We start from the raw sequence: 28,000 nt of genomic DNA, 5'->3' as shown, positions 1-28,000 counted from the left end.
GCCTGGGCCGGGCCTGGAAGGAGGCGTCTGGGCCGGCTGCTCCGGAGCCGGAGTCTCCAAGGGAGTCCTCTCGGCGGGCGTTTGCCGCCGCCGCCGCCGCCATCATGCACGACGCCTTCGAGCCGGTGCCGATTCTGGAGAAGCTGCCTCTGCAGATCGACTGCTTGGCCGCGTGGGGTGAGTGGGGCGCCGAGCTGCGGCGGGGCATCTCGGCAAAGGCGTCCCTCGCCACCCCCGCCTCCCTCTCCCTGCCGCCCGCTTGGCTCTCTTTTTCCACGCCCTGCTGCCAGCTCCCGGTCCGGTTCTCCTTCCTGGCCGCGGAAGGGGGTTTGGCGCCTGTTTTGGCTGTGCGCTTGAAGCGGGAGGGAGCGGCAAAGCCCTGCCCTCTTCCCGATGAGGCAACCGCTTTAATTTTTGGGGGGTGGTATCTCCGCTGGGTACCTGAAGGGTCACTCGACCTTGCGGTTTTTGAAGCCTGTCAGCTGCCGGACACGTGACGGACACTGAAGTGTGGCGTGTTTTGTCAACGTATGAATCAGTGGTTGCCTGCGACTTTGCCCTCAGCCCCTTAACACGCGTCATGGTGCTGTGGACGCCTTTTAAAAAACTGAATCTGGCGCAAGAAGTGGCTCTTGCATACCCTTCCGATGAAATCGAGGTGGAAAGATGGCTAGCTGTGTTTGGTATTCTCTTGGTTTCTGAAAAGAGTGCATTATAAGTGGGATTGAATTTCCCCAGTGCTTTTTTCCTTAAAAAAAATGTTTAGGGGTACTCTCATTTTGACTCAAGAAAATCACCATTTTATAGTTCAAATCGGGGGAAATAAATACAGTAAATGGACAAAAAGTAGAATCACACAATGTTTAGGGGTGTGCGTACTCCCCAGGGGAAAAAAAGCACTGAACTTAACTCATATCTGTTCTGTGGGCTGCATCTTTCCCATTATCGGGTTTTGAGAGTAGTTGCCATGTTAATGCCATTTCACACGTTGCAGAAAATGATTGCAAGCCTGTTATTATTATTTTTTTAAATGCACCCTTTTTAAAACAAATGTTTATAAACAAATATTTATAAACAAATGTTTATCATTTGTGAATAACTTTCAAATATGGCTGACTTGCAGTGGAAATACGGAGATCTGGCTTTTGCAACATGTGAAGCAGTCTGATGTATATGAGATGAAGTATGATTTGTGAATTGTGACCACTTTCAGCTATTCAACCCTAGATGTTTTTAGACTGCAACTCCCACAATCCTTTACCACTGGCAAGCTGGCCGAGGATGATGGACGTTGTAGTCCAACTACGGTGGCAAACTACAGTGCTGCTGCAAGGTTGGAGAAGGCTAGTTTACTAACTGAGTACAGTAGTTTACTGAATGAGTGAAATATATGAACTTAATATATGAACTTAATTCAGTTCTGCAGTCAGGAATATTCTCCTATTCCTAAGTTAGAGTTCAATTGCAGCCTTCAAAGGCCTGTTACTTCCCCAGAGGGATACCATTAAATAGTACCATCTAAACCAGTTTGTGTTCTGTTATTTTTCTTTCAACCTGCAATCCTCTGCATTCCCTTGCAAGGTATATCTGGCGGCAGTTGTGTGTACTTTAAAGCAGGATGTGCCTTCAGCAACCTGTAACTTTGTGCATCCAAATGATATCCGTCTGAATTATTGATCTCCTTACTGAGTCAGGCCTTCTCATCTGAATTGACTGCATTTTCCAGTCAGAAATCTTGCCTGGCCATCAGGAGGCTGAGATAACTACTTGCTTAAATGGTATATTCTTGCATTTCATCGTTGATTTACATTGCTCGTTATATTATGGAGTGGGTAGGGAAGAAAAAAATCACCGGTATTTTCGGTGAGATGCAATTGATTATATTGAGTCTGTATGCTCTGGCCCAAAGTAATGCAAGCCTTTATTTACGTAGAAATATATAACTTATGGGGAGATTGAGCAGAGGAAGGTTTGTGGCATTGGGTTCACAACAAAAGATGAGAAATTGGAACACTATTAAAAGTTAAGAATTTTCTACATGGGAAGGACTCTGGTGTAAGATAAAAGTGTGAAAACTCTGTTTATTGTCATGTGTGGTGATTGCATGCCTTTTTTTTGGCTGTGTTTACGTGCATGTGAAGCTGTGGGAGACAGGGAAGCTGCCTTGTGTGTACATGTGATGTCACAAGTGATAATATATGTGCTGCCTGCACTTTTTCCTACTTGACAGGCATTTTGTGTACAAAATTAATAATGCTGAAAATGTTCTTAGAGCAAGCACCATTTTCTGGAATAATAATAATAATAATAATAATAATAATAATAATAATAATAATAATAATTTGTGTGTGTGTTTGACAAGAGGAAAATAATTTGTGGCAATATTTTATGATACAGATGGCTATAAATGATTTGCATGTCTTTAAATATAAGTGTGTGCTTTTCAGTTGGCAGTACTATTTGCATAGCACCTAATAAGATAATTTTGGACCTCAACTTATACATTACTAACATTAAGCATTAGCAAGACTTGCTTAGTACACATACCGTTAAAGGAAGAAGCTTTTTGGGGCAGATTTGGGTACAACATTTTAGTAAAAAAACATGCATGATAAAGATGAGTCTTGCTTTGTTCATCAACATTTATTATTAGCAGTTCAATTAAAAACAAGTGCATGGTAATAATGATTTATCTTATTAAGTAATCTGTTTTACAAAGATAATCTAAATATCAGTGAATATCTGGGGATGGTGATATCCAGCCAATTTTTTTATCTCTATCTTTTTATAAAGACTGCTCAGGACAAAGACCGTTGCATTTTCAGAATATAATTCCTGCAGCATAGCCCCCTTCAGTTATGACTTTTGAGCTTTTTAATGATAAACAGGAGTTTATTTTCTACACCATATTCTAAGCAAGGAACTTTTAAAATGAAAGCCAGAATTTTAACAAAGGCTGTAGTTCTTACCAAGCACACTCGGTAATGATGTGTGTTTTCTGTAAAATTTCCTAATCCCCCTCCCACCACAACATGCTAAATTGATTGATATCGGCTTTAAACAGAATTCAAAGTTGACACAGTTACTCTTTTGTACTGTATAAAGAAACAGAATTTTGAAATAACACAAATGTTACTTTTTTGTACTGTATAACGTATATAAAAAAAAAATAACAAAAAATGAAATGCTTGATTTAGGGGGAGAAAATCAATAAAGGGCACTTAGGCTGCCATCATGTACATTCTTTTCCTGGAAGAAAGTATAGCTGAAGTTAGAGGGACTTGTATCTGAGTAAAAATGCATGCGATTGCACTGTAAATTTTGTTTAAATGTTACATTTAAACAAGTTTAAAGCTTTACTTGCAAATACTTTTATTGGAATGCTTATATAAACACATCTAGAAATAGTATGGATTTCTCTTGCATTGTTCATACTTTAAGGGGAAAATCGAAGGTTTTAAAAACCGTTGACATGTTAATTTTAGCGTTTCCAAAGAACTGTGGGGAGAAGTTTCCACTCATATGTTTATTCATTAGAACTTGCCAGTATGAGATATAAGGGTTACATAAATTATGCATAGATGGAAGAAATGTGATCTTACTGCAATTTATAAAATGTTTGTTTTTATTGCAGAGGAATGGCTCCTCGTTGGGACAAAACAAGGCCACCTTCTTCTTTACAGAATTCGAAAGGAAACTGGTGGGTGTGAAAAAAAATTAGCCAAGTTTCTGTAAGCTCTTGGAGCATGTGCAATGAAGCATAATGTTTAACTGTATTTTAGGGTGGGTTTACACGGTTTTCTGTGCTGTGTTTGGTGGCGATGAGAGTGTGTGCAGGAGCCTGATACTCACATGAGAACCACACTGTATAAAGTTTAAATACTTGAGACTGCACTGATTGCCCCTAAATGTCATAGGGTCCCTGCAGCATTTCTAGTTTCCCTTTCTGTGGGAACTTCAATAGACCCAGTCCTTAAAAACATGTGTAACTAATGGCATAACTTTGAAAGCTGAAGTAGGTCAGCAGTTGGCTAGAAGATAACATTCACTGTGCATAGGCTTGATTGTAGGCTCGATTTGCACAATCTGATAGCAGTGAGGGCCAAACCTGCTGTGAAGATAATCACACTACAGACAGTTCCATCACTGCTTTTTATTTAGTTAAAAAACAGGCGAGGGAGATGAATGATTTCCACTTCTTCTGCCCATACCTTCTGCCACTGAATAGATCAGGTTGCAAGTTACAGGACAATTTAATAAAGAACTACATTTAGTACATCCTAGGTCAGCTGTGTGCCTCTTGTCTTCTGGGTGGTTTATGGGGCTTTCGCTGGAGGTGGACTCTTCTTCCTGGTCATCTGCCATGTACTGAGTTGAGATTCCTACATTACTGAGGGTTAAATTAGATGACCATCGAGGCCCATTCTAACTCTACAATTCTGTGATTCTGTTTTTCACTGTATTTCAGGACAAGGTGTAGGATTTAAGGGAGCATAAAGCTCAGATAGAGCTGTTGTGTGCAAAACCCAACCTGTATAACCTATGGTATGATTTAGAATGGAAAAGCAAAAACAAAACAAAACCCTACAGCACCTACATTTTGGCTCACTGGTGCATTAGCAGCAGTCCTTTTCTCAATTGTCCCATGTTGTCCTAAGTCCGGATAGACTGAATGTCAATTCTTACAACCTCTTTTGAAGTGGAAGAATTGCTTCAGAGTAACCTTCCTTCCACAGTTTTCAGTGATGATGTGAGACCATCCCCACAATACATTTCCCAGTATTGTACTGGAAAATCACACAGTTGCACGAGCAGTCTAAATTTACAGGGTTGTATCAAAGGCTGCCCCTGTGCTGGCAGAAGTGCTTCTATTAGCACAAGGCAAGGCACCCCATTTCCGCCAACATGCCCAGCTATTTGCAGCCTTCTGTGCCGTACCCCATATAATTCCAGAGGATCCCCGGCCTTCAGGAGTGGCATTTAAGGGACATGGAATGCTGCATTGGGTTGAAGGGACTGGTGAACATCAAGCCATCCTCCAAGCTCAAAGCAAACATTGGATTCAAGCTCCATTCTCTGCATGTTGACAGTGGATAGGAACATAGGAATCTGCCTTGTAGAGACCATTGCTCCATCTAGCTCAGAGTATTATATACTCTGACTGGCAGCAGCTCTCCAGACCTTCAGACAGGGGATGAGAAGATACAAAGAAGGGAAAGGCAAGGGCAGACAACTAAGGAGATGAATGCAAGAAATGAGGATAACAGAGAATGATGGCAAGCAAAGGCAATTATGTGCACTTAGGCTTCATTTTGGTTAAAGGTGTTACTAATGAATGCAAGTAATGGCGGCATGGCCCAATGGACATGAATTGGGAGTTGACATTTTAACCTGTTCCTCAGGAAGGCTATGAAAACAGGGGAAGTGAGCCTGGGGTGCTGCTTTTTCCTGCTCTGGGCAACACCAGTACCATCTTAGAGAGGCCATTTTTCTAGCTTTGCAGAAAAAGACATGATTCTTTTAAGAAAACTGAATTTATTCTCAAACCACCTTAGCCAGTCTGTTCCAGTCAAAGCGTGATAGTTTTCAGTTGCTTTTGTCTCACTTGGTAAATTTCTCCCCCTTTTTGCATCAACGTCAGGAGAGGTTACGACATCAGAAAGTGGCTGTAAGTCTGTATCCATAAACCTTTAAACCCTTGTGGTGAAGTGTTTTTATCCTTTGTCCCTCTTGCTATACTCCCTAGGGATTTTATTTGCTAGCTGCTGATGTAGTGATAAAGGGTGCTGGGGGCTTGCCTTTTCCTAAACTAGATTTTTGAAGTCTTTTGTTAAATCCCTTTCGTCCCTGAGATGACAATGCCCAGTTTACCGGCGGGGTAATTGGGTATGCTATAATGTATAATTGCTCATTTTTATTTTTATTTTGCAAACTTCAGGTGGACCTGTGAGACTTGCATCTCCTCTAAACTGATAGCAGAACTTTGTGGGATATTTTGCCTTAGCTGTTGAAATACGTGTTGATGAAATAGTTAAAACGTGAAAAGCATCTGTAGTCTAAAAGAATTCCTTTGCTGTCTGGTAGGTTGCAACAGATTTGAAGTGACATTAGAGAAGTCAAACAAGAACTTCTCCAAGAAGATTCAGCAGGTACATGGGATATCTCTGGACCCACCTAAAATCATAAGAGGCATTTGACTGAAGTCAACACTTCGTTTTACTGGGCTGGGGTGTGGTGAGATGGAAGTTGTTGTGCCACTGATCTTGTCTTCTCTTACAATATTGGCATTTGCTGCAGCAGTCCTAATGTGTGTAGCTGCAGTCCTAATGTGTGTAGTCTTGTAGAGTTCCACTAGCTTTGATCCCACATAAATGTGTTTGGGGTTACTGTAATAAAATTGGAGACACTACAGTGGTACCTCGGGTTACATACGCTTCAGGTTAGCGACTCCGCTAACCCAGAAATAGTACCTCAGGTTAAGAACTTTGCTTCAGGATGAGAACAGAAATCGTGCTCTGGTGGCGCAGCGGCAGCAGGAGGCCCCATTAGCTAAAGTGGTGCTTCAGGTTAAGAACAGTTTCAGGTTAAGAATGGACCTCCAGAACGAATTAAGTACTTAACCCAAGGTACCGCTGTACTTCAAAGACATTTGGGAAATTGCAGTACTTGCCTCTTGGCATAACAGCACCAATGCAGAATGGAAGTTGCTGCAGCCTTGTGCTTTCAAGTGACTAGCTTTTTCTGAGTAGCTTATATTTATATCCTGCTGTGCAGCCAAGATAGGGTCCCAGAGCAGCTTACAAAATGCACACAAAGCTACAACTAGAATAGGGGATATGGGGAGGTATGCCCATATCTTCTGGTCTCCTGCACTTGATGACATGAGCCTGGTTTGCACATATAAGACTAAGCCGTGGAGTTTTTAGCCAAATATGGGTTGATTGAAGGTTTGAACCCAGCCCAGCAAACTATTTGTTGTTGGTTTGTCAACCATGGCTTATACTAACTATATTTTGGCACTATATTCAAAACTAATGGCCTTGCTTAACTATGGTTTGTTTGGCTACACATTTCAAGTCCCCAAAACAGAGGCATGAGGCTAGGGGAGTAGGGGAGGGGAATCAAGCATTTGAGAAGCAAGCCATGGCTGCTTTCCTCATATGGAAGTCAATTTATGGTTTTTTTAAACAAACAAACAAACAAACAAACAAACAAACAAACAAACAAACACAGCTTAGTTTAAGTGCAGACGTAGCCATTATCAATATTCCTTTCAGGAAAAGGGAGCGGAAGGACTCAGGCTGGTTAATGGTAAAGATGTCAACCCAAATAAGCAGCTCCTTGGTTAAGCTACAAAGTCTGTTAATTAACATTTAATTAAAAACCTTACATAATAAACTAGAATATTTTGAGGGAGCAAAACAGTCTATTTTGAGTGACTGTTCTTATAAAAGCTTACTGTCATTCCTTTTTCTAGCCTGCTGAATAATAAACTGCACTAGTGTGATTTTCTTTTGGGGTTTTCGTTCCTATTTGCATATGCTTTGTTCCTTGTGGAACTCAATCCTTTGTTGCTGGCTGGAAGCTTAAGAATTATGACTGGCTTATAATGCCTTAATAGCGGCATTTGGATATAGCACTAAACCATAGTTCTCCTCTCCAAGTAAAGGCACTGTTATTTAATATCTATACAATGGTATATGTGCTCAGCAAAATTGTTGTGCCTATTAAACTATAAATATATTCTTGGGAGTTCATGTTGAAATAGTATTTATTGCCTGTAACGAAAGCTGTTAATGTCACCAGAAATGTCATGACTATTGCTGCAAGGTTACTCTGCTAGAGGTTGATAGCTTGCATATAAATTTATTTTAATTTGAGCCCCTTTTTGTTAAGTAAGATTCATTTCTAGCAAAGGTTTGCCTGCAACTTATTTACAACATTTTTATTATTATTTTTGTAGATCCATGTTGTGTCCCAGTTCAAAATTTTGGTCAGTTTATTAGGTAAGTGAATTCACAGCATTATGTTTTGAGACAGAATAATTGAAGCTGCAATCTTACGCATCTCTTACTTCAGAGTAAGGCCCATTAAACGCAATAGGACTTACTTATGGGTATGCATAGGATACACATGCATAGGATTGTGTTATTATTCATCTGAGCATGGTTATCCTTCATCACCTTCATTTATGTTGCAAGTCTTTCTCTTAAGACCCTTGTGTCTTTTCTCCCACATACATGGAATGGTTTTCTCTCTGCATTCTGACATAGAGGAGATTGCATTAGCTTACTTTATATCTATTTGCCACCCACCTATTTTTAAAACAAGTTAAGTCTTGTCCCCTGCTGATAAGATTTGTTGAATTTGTAGCGCTTAATTCTGTGAATACTGCAGACATGCATCAATGAAGTCTTTGGCAATGCAATGTACCTTAGAATCGGCAAGACATCTGAGAGATGTTTGCAAAATTGTGTCCAAACACTTATTAACCCATTTCTCCGTTTTCAAATTTGAAATAGTTATGAGGGTAAGTGGAATTACAGTAATGTTCCTGTCTTGTTCCAAACAGAAAACAACATTTACGTTCATGACCTGTTGACGTTTCAACAGATCACAACAGTTTCCAAGGCAAAGGGTGCAACTCTCTTCACCTGTGACCTGAAGGCAAGTATAAGATGTCATGCCTTGTCCAATCTTGAAAAAGGGGAATGACTATGAAACCTTGGTGTGTGAAGTAAAAAATGAACAGAATATTGTCCTCAATAAAGGCTGGTTTCATGAGAGGAAAGTTCTATAGTTTTTAAATACCAAGAGCACATAAATGTACTTGATAAAGTGCCTTCCACACTAATACATAGAGAACTATTTTTTTTCACAGCACTCTGACACAGGTGAAGAGGTCTTGAGGATGTGTGTGGCAGTGAAAAAGAAGCTCCAGCTCTATTACTGGAAGGACAGAGAGTTCTACGAGCTGCAGGTTTGTTTAATACTTGTTTTTAAGATGTTTTTGTTGTTTTATTACTTGTTTGTCAGCCCTGGCTCCTTTAAGAGAAATGTAATACATTTTAGTGCTTGGGCACCTGAATGCAAGCCTTCAGTCTTTCTGGTATTAAAGGCCTCCTCACTTATGGTTAATTCAGATGTACCCCTTTTTTCTTCATGGAAAATATGGCAGCTATGTAGTGTTTTGTTCATGGATCTTCATCTCGAAATTCATATGGATTTTGCTTTCCCTCAAAACATATTAAAGGTGGACGGGAAGGGAGAGAGTATGTTGGCCTTGGCATTGGATGAGAAGGTATAGGAAGGGATTTGAAGTTGTTTGTGTTTTCGTTTAGAGGATAGATTTCAAATGCTACCGTATTTAGTTTCTGTTAAAGCCGCTTGCTTTGCCGAGTAGATAATTGAGATGGCAATACAGACAAGAAAGGGATATTGCTATGCAGATATGTATAAAACAGTTTTAAAACTGTATAAAAACAGTTACCAGAGTAACTAGACCTTTTCTTTTCTTGATCTCCAGGGAGACTTCAGCGTGCCAGATGTACCCAAGTCAATGGCGTGGTGTGAAGATTCAATCTGTGTGGGTTTCAAGAGGGACTATTATCTAATAAGGGTAAGAGAGAGTTTAGACTAAGTCAGAATAATAAAGGTTGATTTTCTTCGGATTCAGTGAAGATGGGAATAGACTGTGACTACAGTATGAACTACTTGTATATAATTAAGGCTGCAATTCTGTGCAGACTTTGGGAGCAAGTCCCATTGAACCTAATAAGAGTTAATTCCAAGTGAACATGCGTAGGATTGCTATGTAAGGCCATATTTACACCATATGTTTAACGTTCTATGATACCACTAAAGCAAGCCATGGCTTCGCCAAAAGAATTATGGAAGCTGTAGTTTGTTAAGGGTACCAAAAGTTGTTAGGAGACCCTTTCCCTCACAGAGCTACAGTTCCCAGAGTTATCAGGGAAGAGGGATTGATGGTAAAACCTCTATGGGAATTGTAGCTTGAGGAAGGAAACAGGGGTTGACTAACACCTCTCAGCACCCTTAACACAGACTACAGCTCCCAGGATGCTTTGGGGGAAGCCATTACTGTTTAAAGTGGTATCACTGTGTGAATGTGGTAGCCTCAATGGAAGTTATTTATGTTTGGGAGTTCTCAAAGGCATATGTTGGTACTGGATCTGCAGGGTTTTAAAGTGAAGTAATCTTGGTTGATGGGCTCCTGAAGGGAGAGACTATTTTCCTTCCTCTAATGATAAAAATCAGTCTAGTGTAGCTATTCTGTATGGATTGACTGGCTTTGATTATTCCTTTCGCAGGTGGATGGTAAAGGTTCCATCAAAGAACTCTTCCCCACAGGAAAGCAGCTTGAGCCACTGGTAGCCCCTTTGGCAGATGGGAAAGTTGCTGTAGGCCAGGACGATCTTACTGTTGTATTAAATGAAGAAGGAACTTGTACACAGAAATGTGCCTTGAACTGGACAGATATCCCAATAGCCATGGGTGAGAACTAGATCTTCGTTGTCTAATGATAATAATAATAATAATAATAATAATAATAATAATAATAATAATAATTTATTTCTACCCCACCCATCTGGCTGGGTTTTCCCAGCCACTCTGGGCAGCTTTCAACATTAAAAACAGAATAAAACTTCAAACATTTAAAATGTCCCTAAACAGGGCTGCCTTTAGATGTCTTCTAAAAGTCTGATAGTTGTTTCTTTCCTTGACATCCGATGGGAGGGCGTTCCACAGGCGCCACTACCGAGAAGGCCCTCTGCCTGGTTCCCTGTAACCTCACTTCTCACAGTGAGGGAACTGCCAGAAGGCCCTTGGTGCTGGACCTCAGTGTCTGGGCTGAAAGTTGGGGGTGGAGACGCTCCTTCAGGTATTTTCACGTAAATCAATATGGAAGGTTGTTAACTTGAGCAGCAAATGGCTTGTAAATGCAAATGATTCGATACTTAGAAGGAAGAGAAATGGAAGGTTGAATTTAAGGTGAAAAGGCAGAGAACAAGGTCACTGGGAGGCTTTTCTCCTGAGGTGGAGAATTGAACCAAAAAGGATTGTTACTATTATTTATTGTTATTAATTTATGAATCTTCTTTTACATATATCTCAAGGTGATTTACAGACTTACAATAAAAACAGCTAAAATGGTTTTAACAATACAACCCCGCCCCCCCCACCAGAAGATAGGTTTTAAAACAATACAAAAGGAATACCTAAGGTTATTATTATTTATTAATTTATGGTTGGATTTTCCTATGCAGGATATCCAATCAGTGCAGGGTAGTTGATGCTAAGACTAATCAATTGCTTACAGATAAAGGGAACATTGTGGGACACGGGTGGTGCTGTGGGTTAAACCACAGAGCCTAGGACTTGCCGATCAGAAGGTCGGCAGTTCAAATCCCCGTGATGGGGTGAGCGCCCATTGTTCGGTCCCTGTTCCTGCCAACCTAGCAGTTCGAAAGCACCTCAAAGTGCAAGTAGATAAATAGGTACTGCTCCAGTGGGAAAGTAAACGGCGTTTCCATGCGCTGCTCTAGTTTGCCAGAAGCGGCTTAATCATGCTGGCCACATGACCCGGAAGCTGTATGTCGGCTCCCTCGGCCAATAAAGTGAGTTGAGTGCGCAACCCCAGAGTCAGTCATGACTGGACCTAATGGTCAGGGGTCCCTTTACTTTTACTTAAAGGGAACATTAAGAACAGTTCCGAATACAAGCACTAGGGGGCAACATAACAAAGGACACTGCCCAGTTGGAGCAGAACAAGGATGCACGGGCAGAATGAAAGTGTGACTTATACTTGAAATAAAGTTTGGTCTCTTGGTTATGCCTTCTTTTTAGTTTCTTTGCCTCTCTTTCCCTGCTGTTAAAGTGGACCAATGGGAAGGGGCTTTTGAAAGCTTGAAAAGCACAAAAGTATAAAGCATGCTAATGCATAAAATGCAGTAGATCTACTGTTTCCGAATGTAAATTTGGGGAATGCTATTGTAGAACCATATGCTGTTGCTGACTGTTCCATTTCCAAAACAGAACATCAACCCCCGTACATTGTGGCAGTACTGCCAAGATATGTAGAGATTCGTACTTTTGAGCCCCGACTCCTCGTGCAGAGTATTGAGCTCCAGAGACCACGCTTCATTACTTCTGGAGGGTATGGAAGTTTCAAGTTTTTCTCCCCCATCTTAACTTTACAGATTCTAATCTTGTGCATATGCTTGTACTGAATTATTATTTTTTACATAATTATGAATTAAAGGGGAGGGGGGAAAGACCTTTCATTTTATTATGATGTTGATAACCCAGCTTCTTTCCTTTCCCCTCTTTTTAGTACAAATATTGTGTATGTGGCCAGCAATCATTTTGTTTGGCGCCTCATTCCGGTTTCCATTGCAACCCAGATCCAGCAGCTTCTTCAAGATAAGCAGTTTGAACTGGCTCTGCAATTGGCAGTAAGTGGCAGGATGGGAGCATTTTAAATCTGTATTGATTGATAACTTCTGTAAGCTACTACCTAGTAAAAGCTGCATCTAATACACAGCCTAAATCCCTGTTATTTGAGTGTCTTGACGTTAAACAACTCCAGAATTTAGCATTCATCTGGGTCTGATCAGTGTCTGGGGATGGGTGGGTGTCTGGGAACCATGTATACATGACTTGCTACATGGTGTAAGAAAAGTAATAATAAATGTGCAAGATATGTGCTTCTAGTATGTGTATTTATTTACAGTCCATGGCTCAAATTCCCTTGCAGTCCTGTTTAGTATAAGCCACTTTTGTGAAAAAGAAACCTGCACTGGGAACATGTGACTTGCCTAAGGCAACTCTGTGACCTTTAGGTTTTTCAGAAATTAGCATAAATATTTGGTAGAACAATCAGTTGATTATCTTTCTTTCAAGATGATGCGATGCATTCCCTTTTTTTCCAGATTTAGTGCTATGAAGGTTTTAACATGCGGTTTGTTTAGTTTAAATATTTGTAACAGTTATACTGAGAATGAAAACTTGTCTCGCGGTGCAACAACTGCAAGATAAAGGAGTGGGGAAAAACTTCAGTTATAACTTTTACTGGGTCAGCTGCTTATGAAGATGGGAAGGTTTGGTGTTTCTGCTGAACTCTCTGAAGAATTTTGTACAGTTCAATACTTTCTTCCTAGAAGCATACTTGACCTGATAACAGGCATTTGTCTGAATTACGATGTTATCTGTCTGTCAGAAACTGACATGACAGATATATCTGTCAACACAAAATGTTATTGATTGCATATACTTGGATTAAATAGCAGTTACTAACTGGAGGTTTTTATCAACAAGCCCATGATTCCTCCCTATAGTTTATGAATAACGGTGACTCTTCGTTGTGAGTGCCAAGTGTTCTCTTTTCAACTGAAATTATATTTTTGGGTTGCAAAAATGTTGTGGGGTCAAAAATACATGATATGAGCAGTTTACATTGATGCCTGGGTGCAAGAACAAATTAAAATTCTCAGAAGCATTTGTCGGTATTTCTCACTTGTGTGCATGAGTGAAACAGGATACATGCGATTCAGACTTGAGCTGCTCTTGTTACTGTATAAACATAGATAGAAACCTTGTTTCTCCTACCGAAGCACATTCCTCTTTTTTACTAGTACTTTTTTACTATTTCTGAACAATTTGCTTAAAACTGTGTGCTCATTTCAAGAGGCTTACAGCCTTTAAACTTAAGTATTTTCTTTTAAATACTGGAACTATCTTACATTCTTTAAAGAGTAACACTTCTTAAATATTTTGCCTGTTTTTGTACTTGTTAGGATATGAAGGATGACTCTGATACTGAAAAGCGACAACAAATTCACCATATTAAGAATCTGTATGCCTTCAACCTTTTCTGCCAAAAGCGCTTTGATGAATCCATGCAAGTCTTTGCCAAGCTTGGGACAGGTAAGTTAGTTGTGTAGCCTGGACTTAATAGACAGATAGGTATGGGAGATTGCTGTGACCTCTAAAGTCTTCAAAGCAGAATGATATTGCACCAGGTGGAATCCTAATGTCCACTGGAGAATGACCTCTCCTAAAACAGTTCATGTTGACCTCAAGATCACAACTAAAATGATATCTACTTAATGGCAAATTCACATGGCATTGAGCTGTGGTCACTGGTCAGACTGGAGGAAAGCAGCCTATGGCTAGATATCAGGAAATGTGTCCTAAAGTACCCATGTGGAAGGCCACTTGAAATTCTTATGCATGGCAAGTGTGAGGCTTCTGTTGTATGAGACATCCCTATAGCTCTGGTCCGACCAGATTGTATACTTTCAATCCATGTAGTAATAAACTCTCAAATCTTATATCTCTACCACTCTCAATGGAGCTACCATGGAAACATTTACATGGAAACATTTACCATCGTCTGTGAAAGCTGGCCATAAGAACAGTTGGCCAAGGGACCAGTTTGTTGATGGAAGCTGTGGAAATGTGAAATTTCCTGCCTTCCAACTTCCAGTTTGAGATCCTTCATATTGTTTATGGTAACTTGTAACTGGAAACTTGGTAGTATTGAGTTTGAAAACAGAATACACTTTGAAGTATAGTTTGAATTTTTTGTGACTTAACTGCAGTCATATATTTTGTTTAGATCCTACCCATGTCATGGGTCTCTATCCCGAGCTGTTGCCAAGTGATTACAAGAAACAGCTCCAGTATCCCAACCCTGTTCCAGTTCTGTCTCCAGCAGAGCTGGAAAAAGCACACTTGGCACTTATAGACTACCTAACACAGGTAAGTGTTTAGCGCCTCCTTGAGCATCCTGTTTTTGGTAGTAGATGGTCATGTGACAGTTTTGACATTGTAGGACCTTCTGAAATTATTTTTCATGTGTTTTGTGCTTAGCAGCTATGGCCTCACCTAACATGTTAAAAGGAGGGTGTGAAGCATAATCTCTTGTACATATCAGAGCAGTCTCATGAAAAGGTTTCATGCTTAAAAAAGGCACATCGCCATGGGGTGGGTGGGATTCATTATCATACGCTGCATCAGCTCTTTCTTTGCTGTTCATATAGCACTGTCAGCATACGCAGTACTGGACAGAGTAAAAAACACATGAAAGACATCTCCCTCTGCCCAGTGAGCATAAGTCTAAATGTTGACCATGTGCAGAGAGAAGGGGGAGGGGCTTCAAGGTTAACAGAATATTAGAAAAAGGAGAAGAATGGGAGAAGCCAGTACAACAAGAACTAACAAGCAAATGCAGGTTGTCTGAACCCATGTGGATAAAAAGGTTGCAGTCGCATGCAGTTTTTCTCGGAGGTAATGTGGATGAGGAGTGGCATGACTTCACTTCTTTTGACTCTTAATTTCTGCAGAAAAGAAGTCAGTTAGTGAAAAAGCTGAATGACTCAGACCATCAGTCCAGCACTTCTCCCCTCATGGAGGGGACTCCCACCATCAAATCAAAGAAGAAGCTGCTGCAGATCATTGATACCACTCTGTTGAAATGCTACCTCCATGTGAGTTCTCTGCATTTTCTGAAATACACATGCCTTCCTCAAACCAGGCATTTAGAGTTTTGGTGTTGGAAACTCAGGACTAATAGTGGCAAGGGTTTAGACTGAGTTTAAGTCCCTCTTTAAGCCTAAAATACTAAAGGTGAAAACAGACACAGCACTTTGGGGCATCTGCACTTATCTTAGACCTTTTCTGGGTGCAATCTAAGCTGTGGTCAGTATCTTCTTTGAAACTCTTCACAGCTTAAATATATCCTGCTTGCCTTTAAATTGCACCATGATTTTTAGAGGACATGAATATTCAGAGGAGGAATTAAATATATGATGGGTTTGTTTTGGTCATGCTGAATCTTAGTAACTGTCATTTGGTCTCTGTTGTTTGCTGTTGTTTGTTCTTAATAAGGCAATCTCTTACTAAACAAGAAAAGGGGCTGGTGGAATTGGTTGTCTGGTTGTTTGAGATACAAATCTGAATATGAAGGAAAGTGCTTGCATGGTTTTTTTTTCAGGAGGAGAGTAAATACCCTGGAATAGTATTGTTTTCCCTTGCTTAATTTTTTAAAAATAAAATGGAATAAAAGACTAACAAACTAGCTCTTTGCTAGTTTAAGCACATAAGTACATAGCCCTACTACATGAGAAGACTTGTTTTAAAATAAATACTTAGATTTGTGATAAGTATCTTCCTTTCTCTAGTTATAAATGCATGCCTCTTTTGGTTCATAGTAAACTGTTTCTGATTCCCTCAAATTGCTCCTCCTTACTGACAGACCAATGTCGCCCTAGTGGCACCACTGTTGCGACTGGAGAACAATCACTGCCACATAGAGGAAAGTGAGCATGTGCTCAAGAAAGCTCACAAATACAGCGAGCTGATCATACTGTATGAGAAGAAAGGTCTGCATGAGAAAGGTAAGTTTTGTGGGATGGGAATCAATTTGTATGTAAGATGGACCTTGTAAATCTATCTGGCTTAGATCTATCCTGGCTGAAAGGTGCCCAAAAGTATTATTTAATGATCTCTGCCATTTGGGTCACTTCAAAAAATGTAGCTGCTTTATTGTTTGGGGCACGTTTTTCTAATGCCCCTTAGATGTGCTTTTATTTAGGTCAGTGTGTAGCAGGTTGGCCCTATGCATCATGTTATGGTCTCTCAGTTGTGGGAGAGACAGCATTTGAAGGGATGGAACTGACAAGTAGGTTGCTAACACCAAGTTTCAGGATTTGAATATATTATTATTATTATTTACATTTGTTTGTTGCCTTTTACCAAAAAAAGTGAGTCTCAGAGTGACTTAAGATAAAATACAACTGATAAAAACAGTGGAAACCAGAAAGGTAAAACAACAGATAATACAAAATATCTAAAATGCCCATCTAAAATAACATAATGTAAGTCCTAGCCACCCCACTAAAAGATGAACTCCGCCATAGAAGCCATAGTTATCAAAGGCCTGGGTGGATAAAAATAGATAATGATGGCATGAGGCTTTCTAGTATAAAGATACAGAGCTGTTATTTGAAGCCGGGGAGGGGTGGGGTGGGCAGCTGCATTGAGGGGACCCTTTAGTTTGCAATCTCAACAGACCTTTTGTATTACACTATTTAAACTTTAATTGCAACTTTACAATATCAAATGGCTTCATAGGGCAAAGACAAAGCTACATCAAAAGGATACTCCTAATGCTGTGAATTTTATCTTTTTGTGCTGTTCATGTTTCTCTTTCAATTAACTCTTACTGGATGGCCATTCTACTGCTGTTGCTACGCTCTTCTGTTAGGGAACTGGTTTCAGGGCATTTTGTTTCCCAATACTTCCATATCCAGGGCAGAACAGCATAGGGAATGGCAGACAAATAAATTCCCAGAGGCAGGGGAGAAAAGAAAGAGGAAGCATGCAAGAAGCTGTCATAGTAGCATATGTTACGTTACAGACATGTGGATGTTAATAATAGAATTCAAAGTACTGTCTTGACCTTTTGCTCAAGAGTGAGCAGACTCCTGGCCTGTTGGATCTAGTTTGTCCAGCAACCAGATTCTGGTGCAAACCACATACAGACAGGATTAAAGAATAGATCCAATTCTGAGCCTGAAAACTTGTTTTCAGTGCTGGAATTGAGGTGAATTTGCTGTCTTTTCACACAAAAGTCCAGTACTACTTAGTTTTCTTCATTTCAGCAGTCTAGTTTAGTTGGGGCAAGTCATTTTGTTGCTGCTGTAAACAATCGGGACTCAGAAATTCTTGCCACATGACTGCAAAGCACCCAGAGATTTACCAGTAGATCCCAATCTACCTTCATGCTCATCCCCACCAAACATTATTGTGTGTGTTTGTGTAGGGGAAGACTACCTCTGGTTTGTCAGGGCACAAAACACACAGTTCTTCATATTAACTGAGGACCCTTGGTCATGGGTAACTAAAGGAAAATCCCAATAGGTCTTTCTTCTGTTTTTCTGCAGCTTTGCAGGTGCTAGTGGATCAGTCAAAGAAAGCTAACTCCCCCTTGAAGGGCCATGAGAGGACCGTGCAGTATTTGCAACACTTGGGTGAGTGCAGATGAATATATCTTCTGTTTTCACATCTTGTCCTACCTTTCCATGGAACAAATACAGTAGATTGTGGTGGCTCACAAAAGACAAATGGGAAAAAAACCACCCCACACTCCAAAATAATTCACAGAATGAATCAGTTATGAATCAGTTTCATAAATTGGTTGACCATACAGTAAAAATATGAAAACCTGTGGACATTTGTCAACTTATCCCAAAATTTTAAGTGAAGTGGGTTCTCTTGATCTCCCAGAGATGGAGCTTAAGCCTGATAGGCTTCTTTAGGAGCAGCATTAGAAATTATGGTGGCATTAACAGTCATGTCCTAATTTTCAGAGAAAGGCATCCCAGCAGGGTAATTTTTCCCTAAAAGGCTCAAGGTGGCTTGTAAAAAGTGCCTTAAAAAATAATAATTAAAAAGTGATGGCTCTAGTTGTCATTTACACCTTACTCTATAGCTTGCAGTCTAGTTCAATTCCATTTTGCTTTGTTTCTTATTCTAGGCACAGACAACTTGAACTTAATATTCTCCTATTCTGTTTGGGTACTTAGAGACTTTCCTGAAGATGGATTGAAAGTAAGCACACTGGGTCACATTTGAAAATAAAGGTGGAGAGAATTAGGGTGTGCCTACTGACTGCACTGATAGTAAAGCAAATAATATTAGGCAGGTCCTTCTAATATTTTGCTTGCTTAGTTCACACTCATAAGGCTATCATAATTGTAAATAAAGGGCTGCTTTAAGTGTTCTGGGTCCACACAAAGACCCTTATAAATTGCTCTAAATAGTAGCTTTTCCTGTGTGGCTATATACAGCCTCTCTCACATAGATTTGTAAACACTGACCATTCTACCTCACGAGTTCCAAAAAGAAAGCTGCTGCATATACCATATTTACTCAAGTCTAATGCACCATCAATTCTAATGTGACCTTAATTTTCAGAACCTTGAAACTAAAAAAAACTATTTGCTGGCAAATGTAAATCTGCCATTGAATCTAATGCACACCTTAATTTTCATAATTTGGCCAAAAAAAGGTGGGCGTTAGATTAGAGTAAATATGGTAATATCTACCATAACATGTTGACAGAAGCCACACTTACAAGTTAGCAATAACTCAGATTATCTGTTTGTATGCAGCAGCTTTGCAGTACTTGAAAAATGCATTTCCTTACTTTATTGAAAGCTTATCTCGCTTATCCTTACTTACCAGTAATGTCTAGAGTTGACTGATGAAAGCAAAAAGAAGCTGTGAAATGATATCTAGGGTACATCAAACCCACAATAGCTTTTTGATCCCAGTCACCGAAAGACAGGATGAAGTTGGTAGCTCTGAGTGAGGTTTCATCAATGCTTGAGTTGCATCAGTTCTCGTTGTTTGGTTTTAGAAGACAAGAATTGCCTGTTGCTGTGCTGAATGTGGCTTGGTTTACACAACCTGGTAAGTCAAACTATGACTTACCAAGGCTGCAAGCAGTTCTAGAGAAGAACTTCCAGTCAAGAACAAACCTTGACTACAGCTTGTGGTTAGGGCGGGGAGAGCTTAACCAAAAGTCCCAGTTCACATGACGTGCTAAGCCAAACCCTGGGTTAGTTCAGTGTGGCACAATAGTAGGACCAGGAAGAAGCAAAGTGGCTGCAAGTTCCTTTCCAGAACCCGGTCAATAAGTGGAGGTCATGATTGCATGTGATATCTCAGTTTAATAGGGACACTGGCTATAGAATGCTACTTGCTGATACAGAGAAATAGGGCAAGAGGTTTACCTGCAGTGTTCTGTGTTTGTATATTGTGCTTTCAGCTGGAGAAGGTTGAAGCTTAATTGCTGCTGCTCCTTCAGAAAGATATTGAGTGTCATTTTGGGGCTTGTGAATTGAAGTGTTTGACTTCCCTTGGAAAAACGAGTGTAAATGTATAAAAATTAACTTTGTGAAATTCAACCTTTTTGACTGGCAGATATTCACAGAAGATCTTCCTGAAGTGGAATCCCTTCCTCGAAACAAAGTCCTCAGTTTCTTGATAGAGAACTTTAAAAACCTGGCTGTTCCGTACTTGGTAAGAACTCATGCTGTTACCTGCAATCCCTGTTCTGATAACAGCAGTTTGTGTCTGACTTCTAGGTCTATCTGACACAATTTTTGAAGGTGAGCAAATTATAAACATGTAGCAGTAGCTAATCCAGGACGTATGTAGCTGTTTTTGTAGGATTCCTCATTTATATGAAGAAAGAAAAAAGTGGCTTCTCTTGAACACACATTGAAATATTGATGGGAAGAGGCAGGGTCTTCTACGGTCAGCTGTCATATATGGGTTGTGGACATGTATTTACAGGAACATATAATCCAAACCTGGGAAGAGGCTGGTTCAGAGTTCCACAACTGCCTGATTCAGCTCTACTGTGAAAAAGTGCAAGGATTAATGAAGGAATATCTCAGCTCTTTTCCTCCAGGTATTTTCACCCCTGGTCTACTTCAGTGTGCCAAAATAAGAAACTATGGGACAAACTATGGAGAAGAGGTAGTTGAATAAAAGAATTGGAGGCAGCGTGCTTCTGAATACCAGTTGCTGGCAATTGCAGGTGGGGAGAGGACTGTTGGATTGGCCACTGTGAGGACAGGAAGGTGGATTAGATGGACCTTTGTTTTTAAACACAAGGGTGATTCTGTAGATTGCAGACTGTAAGCAGCTACTGTTAGGTAATGTATCTCAGTTGTGCACTATTAGGAACATTATTAAATTTTACTTTGCATGAGATCTTCAGAAGCATCTTTGTTTCAGTGGGTCTCCTGTCTAATGGGAGTGGGACTTCAGATAACTTCATTTTATGGCTTCACATTTGCTGATGCTAACCATCTGTTTCAGATAAACCACCGGTGGCAGCTGGAGAAGAGGAGGGGGAACTTGGAGAGTATCGGCAAAAACTTCTTTTCTTCCTTGAGACTTCCAGTTGCTACAATGCTGAGCAGCTCATCAGTGACTTCCCCTTTGATGGTAAGAGATGGTGCAGCCATATTGATCTCCTTCATTGCTGGGGGCAATTAGCTATACAGTGGTGCCTCGCAAGACGAAATTAATCCGTTCCGTGAGGCTCTTCGTATAGCGGTTTTTTCGTCTTGCGAAGCAAGCCCATTGACAGCTTAGCGGATTAGCGCTACAGCTGTCAAGCGGCTTCCAGCGATCAGCTGTTAAGCGGCTTATCAGCGGAACAGCTGATAAGCGGCTTAGCGGCTTAAGAAAAGGGCGAAAAAAGCGAAAAAAACCCGCGGGGGGATGCAATATTTTTTCGTCTTGCGAAGCAACCCCATAGGGGAATTCGTTTTACGAAGCGCCTCCAAAACGGAAAACCCTTTCGTCTAGCGGGTTTTTCGTCTTGCGAGGCGTTCGTCTTGCGGGGCACCACTGTAGTTATTGCAGTGGAATCGTATTTTTCTTTAGTCCTTTTTAAAAAAATTTAAAGACATTTTAAGTGCTGGAAAAGAGAATGTAGCAGTTATCCATGTCTCAGTAATGTAAAGGGATTTCCCCTTATTATTATTAAATTTTATATTGGCATCCGCTCCATCCTCCCAAAGGAGCCTAGGGCAGCATGTCTGTGTTGGCCTATGATGGAAGAGATGCTGCATAATGGCCCATTATAAATAGATCTGATACTGTTGATAGAGGACAATTGACTGTTTTATGTGAAGAACAATGTTTAAAATGCTCACTGTTTGGTTGAAAAGCTATGGGTAACTGAAAAGTGGTGTACAGAGGAATAAAAACAACAACAACCAACAGTGTGATGCTGCTGATTTCTAGAATAACCTGAGCTCTTCCTCTTCCTTCTGTCCAGGTATTGTAACAAAAGATGATCTTCCTCTGCTACTTAGTTTGCTCTTGTCCTCTTGCTCATTTTCATGACAAATTCCCATAGCCAACTTTGCAGAATTGTGTTGCTGTTGAAGGCAATAATAGCTCCTTTTGTTCTACTCCTGCCTGCAGGCCTCCTAGAAGAACGTGCTCTGCTGCTGGGACGGATGGGAAATCATGAGCAAGCTCTCTTCATATATGTTCACATCCTGAAGGATACAAAAATGGCTGAAAAGTAAGTTTTTGCTTAACAGCAACACTTTGTTAGTACGTTCTTACCTGTTTAAGTGGGAGGTGTGTGTAGTCATTTCCCACCTTAATTTGTTCCCCTCTGCATCGGGGGTTGCCAGCCTTTGTGGCACATCTGCAAACTAGAGGAACTGTTGCAGGCACCACACACATCGCAGCCTATTGGATAGGAAATGAGCCTAATCTGAACAAATGAATGGTGGGGAAGAGAGCCTTGTGTGTCTTAATTGTAATTAGCAAAGGGGTCCTAGTAGCCAGTTCATTAATAGTCTTAAGAACATAAGAAATTAGCAGGTGCACTTACCAAGCAACCCTGGTTTGTTTTGTTGCATAGACATATGATTCATTGTGCAAATATGTATGCATAAATATGGCATAGAAAAATGTTTTAATCCTGGAAAGTATTTTTCTTTCTTACATATGCTCAGACCTTTTTAATATTTTAATTTGCAAACTCAGAAATCAGTTTAAATGCCTTTCCAGTTGATAGGCATCCATCTGCCTCGGGAGACAGTGGAAGAGTTTGCCTTTGGGGGTAAAGTCAAACTATTGGGGGAAGGTTGCAGCACAGTACTCACTGATAATTGTAAGGTAATAAGTCAAAATATGTAAATTTTAAAATAAGCTGGACTTCAAGGCCACTCTGAGTTTCCTGTATATGCTGTTGTGTTTCAGTTACTGTCACAAACACTACGACAAAAGCAAAGATGGCAGCAAAGATGTGAGTAGCTTATTTTCTGTTATCTTGGAGTTTACAAAACACGCTTCCTTTAATTATCCTGTTTCTGTTGCGTAGTTTGTAGCATCAGCAAATTTCATGGCAGGTAATTGGAGTGAGTAAAAGATTTTATGCCCAAAACAAATGAGCTTGCAAGACTTGAAATTTTATAAGTATTCAAGTCATTTAAATACTCGGGTGTTTCTCGGTGTGTGTGTGTGCAAATCAAGTAATCTCTTATTTCCAAGCAAATTGCTTTGGAAAATATATATTTGAAGCAACTTTGCACCCTGCAGCGGTGAGTGGGGTTCATTGCCAAGGCCATCATTTCTCCCCTGGTGGAGGAGCTTCATCTGCCTTGGCTTCCTAGCATTATATTGCTACAAAACTTGTTTCAGGCAGTTACTGCACAGGCGTGACTGAGCTTGTGCGGTTTCGGTTGGCCAGCCTCACACAAAAGGCCCCCTTTCTACCCATTAATCACAGTTGTGTGTGAGGTGGGAAAAGGAGTGGTGGCTTGGGCAGCAGGAGGCTATGTAGCTAACAGAGGATTAAATGGAGGGTGGAGCAGGGCTACTTGCCACAATGGCTGTGCTCTGGCTCCACGGTCGGAGGTACTACAGTGGAATCTCGGGTTGCGGACGTAATCCGTGACAGAGGCATGTACGCAACCCGCAGCGTTCGCATCCTGAAGAGCAGGTCTGCGCAGGTGCAGTCGCGATTTGGCGCTTCTGCGCATGCGCAAAGCACGATTTAGCTCTTCTGCGCATGCGTGAGAGGCGAAACCTGGAAGTAACCTATTCCGGTATGTCTGGGTTTCCCGCGGTCCGCAACCTGAAAACACGTAACCTGAAGCGTCTGTAACATGAGGTATGGATGTAATGCTTCCGAGTACCAGCTGAACAGGAGGGGAGAGCACTCTTGTGCTCAATTTCTGCTTGTGGGTCTCCCACGGATCTGGTTTGACACTGAAGAACAGGATGCTGAACCTGATGGGCAGGCTCTTACGTTTTTACAAGGAAATAGGTGTCTTTGCATGCTCACACATTTATGCCTGCTACTTAATTTTACCTTTGTACAGTAGGATTGTTTCTACACGTATGCATTGCACTATACCTTCCATTGCAGGCATAAATACTTAAGGGTGTTGCAATATACTAATTAGTGCATTTCTTTCGCAGATAAAGATCAGCTTTAACTTCTGAAATAAATGGGAAACACTTTTCCCAGGAGCGCTGTGGACTCTTGTTCATACCATTTGAGCAAGAGCTTATATAAAGCTGTAAATACTTCTTGGTCAAGATAAGAGTTTTGTTATAGGATGTCACTGTCTCTGTCGTGTAGTGGCATACTTAGTCCCAGACATTTTGGAGTGGATTTTAAATACAGTGGTTTGCTTTGTGTCAAACAGGTATACTTGTCTCTTCTCCGGATGTACCTCTCACCACCTAGTGTTCACTGCTTGGGACCAATCAAGATGAAACTATTGGAGCCTCAAGCCAATCTCCAGGCTGCATTACAGGTTTTGGAACTTCATCACAGCAAGTTGGACACTACCAAAGTAAGGATTATTATTTTTTTATGAAGCACACCGCATTGTGGAATGGAGTAGATATGATGCAAGAAACCTCTATTGCATATTGCATTAAAATAAACTAGCTTTTGTGTTTGAATATCCCTTCTTCTTCCACAAGCTGCTTGAAGGGCCACTTCCTTTGCAAAGAAAATTAAGCTGTATCCAGAGAATTTGTTTTTTTAAAGAGCTAACGTACACATAACTTGTGAATTTATTTATACCAAATTTTGCAAGATATATTCCTCCCCCCGCCCATACAACCATGAAAAGTTGGAATACTGGAACTGTATTTTGGAAGAATCCTAACATATTAATTTCCCCTTGGTTGTGTCTGTAGGCAATAAACCTCCTCCCAGCAAATACTCAAATTAGCGAGATTCGAATCTTCCTGGAAAAAGTCCTTGAAGAAAATGCCCAGAAGAAAAGATTCAGTCAAGTACTAAAAAACCTTCTCCATGCTGAATTCCTGAGAGTATGTTGTTCATGTTACTTCTCCATATTTATCAAAGGGAATGTTTAAAGCAAATGTTGGGCTGTTGTATGTGAGGTGATTGTTTGGTAGCGAAATTGGTAAATTGTAATACCAAAAAACAGCAACAATAATTAGTTTAACTGTTATGAAGGTAATTTTCATATTTCTTCAGGGTGTGCGGGAATGTTCTATTCTATTTGTTCTTATTTTGCCATAGGTACAGGAGGAACGGATTTTACACCAGCAAGTGAAATGTATAATCACAGAGGAAAAACTTTGCAGTGTGTGTAAAAAGAAGATTGGAAATAGGTATGTGGAAATTGCTACTCAGTCTGATTTTTTGCACAATTTTTGGGGAAGAGCAGCAGTGGGCTAGGATGCCTGCCAAGGCATTCTTAGAGTGTACAGTTAATTCTCTGACAATGCACTCCTAAGCATGTTTATTCAGAAGAAAGCATGTTTATTCAATGAGAATTCTTCCCTGATAAGTGGGTATCAGGAGGGGGGGCATGGTGGTGGAATTCACTTGGATTGCCTCTTAGTGTGAACTTTTCTGAATCAAATAAGTGAACTGACATAGCTATCCTTTGGAATTCATGCTTATTCAACGTTTGTGATACTGTTCTCCAAAAAGGATGCACAAAAATGCATCATGGAAACTACTACATGTCTTTGGTTTTTGGAATTTTTGAAAATATCTTTTAAGTCTTGCCAAACACTAGATAAGCCACCTACTAGCAAGAAGGGAAGGAAACATGCACAGACTGCTACAGGAACACAAAGGAAACAAAACAAAACACTAAGAACTGCAGAGAGAAAGGCTGGTTGAGATGTGACCTTTCAAAAAGTATAGATTTTTGTAAAGAGGAGCCTGTTCTGTGTCCTTCTAAAGATAACTAAACCAAGTGGCGTTTTTAATATTATTTTAAAATTATTAAGATAACCAGGTAACTTGATGCACCGACCTTTTCTCTTCCTATAGTGCCTTCGCCCGCTATCCTAATGCAATAGTCGTGCATTATTTCTGTTCCAAAGAAGTGAGTGCAGCAGACACCTGAAATGATTGTCATGTGGACTGCAGAAGCCATGGCGCTTACCTGGAAGGAGAGCGAAGAGAATTGGAGGCATTGGAGAAGTTGGAGGAATCTTCTGAGGCATGTTGCTTACAAACAACTCGAGCCCCACGCCGCTTTACCAGATGACTCGCCATGTAATCTGCCAATGCTGGCATAGTAGGGGAAACTGACATCTGACTATTATTTTATATACTTGGCATCAGGTTAGCCTCAGAGCACTTCAGCATGAGGAAGAATGAAAGCTAAATAGCAACAAGATGCCATCACACTCCAGTTTTTGTAGCAGTTCTCGTTCCAAGGAAGACCCAAGTCAAATTGTCAAGTCAAGCAAGGCAAAAATGCATTTTGTGTTGGATTCTGTATTCTGATCATAGTTGGGGGAAATTATATGATTGTTTCATCAGCATTACATTGAGATCCACTTTTATCAGTCATTTGGAGGCAGGCACTTCCAGAGAGGCTGTACCTAGATTTCCTTACTGCTAATGTTGTATATAAATCGGCATTGGCCATCGAACCTTATCCTTTGTATTTGGGAGTGGGTATCATCACTGATATAAAAGTTCCAAGGGAACTAGTCTAATAACAATATGATCAGAACTGGAAAATGTGTATTTCTTGTTTTGTTTTTTGAGAAGCATGTAAATATGAATGAGCATAATATTTGCACTGTGTATAGTCACTTCGATTATGAGTAGATTATGAAAAGTGACAATGATTTTTCTGAAGGGAGGGGGAAGTAGCATCTGCACTTGTACCAAAAAGTTAAAGGTGCAACTTCTTTAAAAATCAGATTTCAAAGTGGGTGGGTGTTTTATATTGAGCACCTGGTCTACACTTTGGAGTCACTATTGTGTTGAAGTGGTTAAGTCTTCATGAATACTCCAGCTTTTGAGTAATGCAGACACTTCCATTGCAGTATTTTAAATTCCCTATTATGTTCCCACAGGTGCTCCTCTGTAGCTTTGTTGTATCCTCATTGCTGTGATACTGAAAAATCCTGGGCCCTTGCAGGTTGTAATGTTATTGTCCTAACATTATTTTTAAAAGCCTAATCTTTTATGAAGGTGATAAAGATGAATTTGAGAGGTCAGCAGCAGATGAACAAAGGCTTGTGATAGGAGCAATTGGTTCAGAGGATCTGAATGGGGAAGTTATCTCAACATCCCATAACAGCTATTTATTATTTTTTAGTTTTTTGTGACTGTAATCATTCAGTGGTTTATAGTTTTTGGCAGAAAGTCACCATAGTTGAGGAAATAAAAGTTAAGGAAAAGCCTTTCTATGCTGTTTTGATTTCACTACGTGCTTGGTAAGATCCTAAGATGAATGAAACACTAGGATAAATTTAGTGCGTAATTTGATCTGCTGCAAAACAGCTTGGCCTTTTCTAGGAGCTGCTTCCCTGGCTACCTTAAGTACACTGTCCAGTGAAGTCTATCCTCAATGTCACATCTATTTCTGTGTTATGTGCAGTGAATACCAACTGTGTCTTACTGCTGGGTTTGGGATTTGTTCTTCTGCTAAGATTAAACTGATTTTTGGTACTTTGTTCCCTTAAATCCATAGAGTGTCAATGCATTATGTTTGTTGCTTTTGTTCAGCTTCCTAGACTAGACAGGTACTGCAGATGAAGACTACACAAGATATTAATATGTAAAGGACAGCAAAACGAAGTGTTTACATAGAAATTATTATTTGTGCAGTCCATTCTGACACAGATTAATGATATGTCTGCTGCCAGTAAAGCCGCATGCTCCACTGAGGCACCTCAAGTGTACTTTTCTCCTTTTATGTGCCTCGATTCAGCTTCATTGCATACCTTCTGCAGAGAAGTGGCTTACGCTATAATTGCCTGCTGGTAGCCTTGCACAGTGTCTGGGATTCACTAACTGTACAACAGGTTAATTTGAAGCAATAAATTATTATTAATATTTGGGAAACCTGCATATTCTTTCCCCCCTTAAAATAAAAATTTATATTGTACTTCCTTTTCAGACTTA

General features: G+C 40.3%; 1 protein-coding gene across 2 annotated transcripts; it reads left to right on the top strand.

The window, feature by feature from the left end:
* The first annotated feature begins 2 nt into the window (after positions 1–2).
* VPS39 (VPS39 subunit of HOPS complex) lies at positions 3–28,000 on the top strand. Of its 2 annotated transcripts, XM_081927551.1 has the most exons (26): positions 3–177; positions 3,635–3,700; positions 5,642–5,668; positions 6,085–6,149; positions 7,964–8,006; positions 8,573–8,667; positions 8,882–8,980; positions 9,527–9,619; positions 10,332–10,515; positions 12,058–12,178; positions 12,356–12,476; positions 13,818–13,947; positions 14,642–14,784; positions 15,369–15,512; positions 16,280–16,421; positions 17,970–18,056; positions 18,563–18,636; positions 20,014–20,112; positions 20,389–20,506; positions 20,920–21,048; positions 22,039–22,141; positions 22,831–22,876; positions 24,285–24,434; positions 24,787–24,921; positions 25,139–25,230; positions 25,904–28,000. In XM_081927551.1, the coding sequence occupies exons 1-26, from the start codon at positions 105–107 to the stop codon at positions 25,977–25,979; spliced, it is 2,655 nt and encodes an 884-aa protein (XP_081783677.1). In that variant the 5' UTR covers positions 3–104; the 3' UTR covers positions 25,980–28,000. The 2 variants fall into 2 exon arrangements, with proteins under 2 accessions (XP_081783677.1, XP_081783678.1); XM_081927552.1 differs by lacking the exon at positions 5,642–5,668.

The sequence above is a fragment of the Podarcis melisellensis genome (genome assembly GCF_964234715.1).
Source record: "Podarcis melisellensis genome assembly, chromosome: 1".
Lineage (NCBI taxonomy): Eukaryota > Metazoa > Chordata > Lepidosauria > Squamata > Lacertidae > Podarcis > Podarcis melisellensis.
The sequence above is the reverse complement of the archived record's forward strand: the minus strand, read 5'-3'. Positions and strand labels throughout refer to the sequence as shown.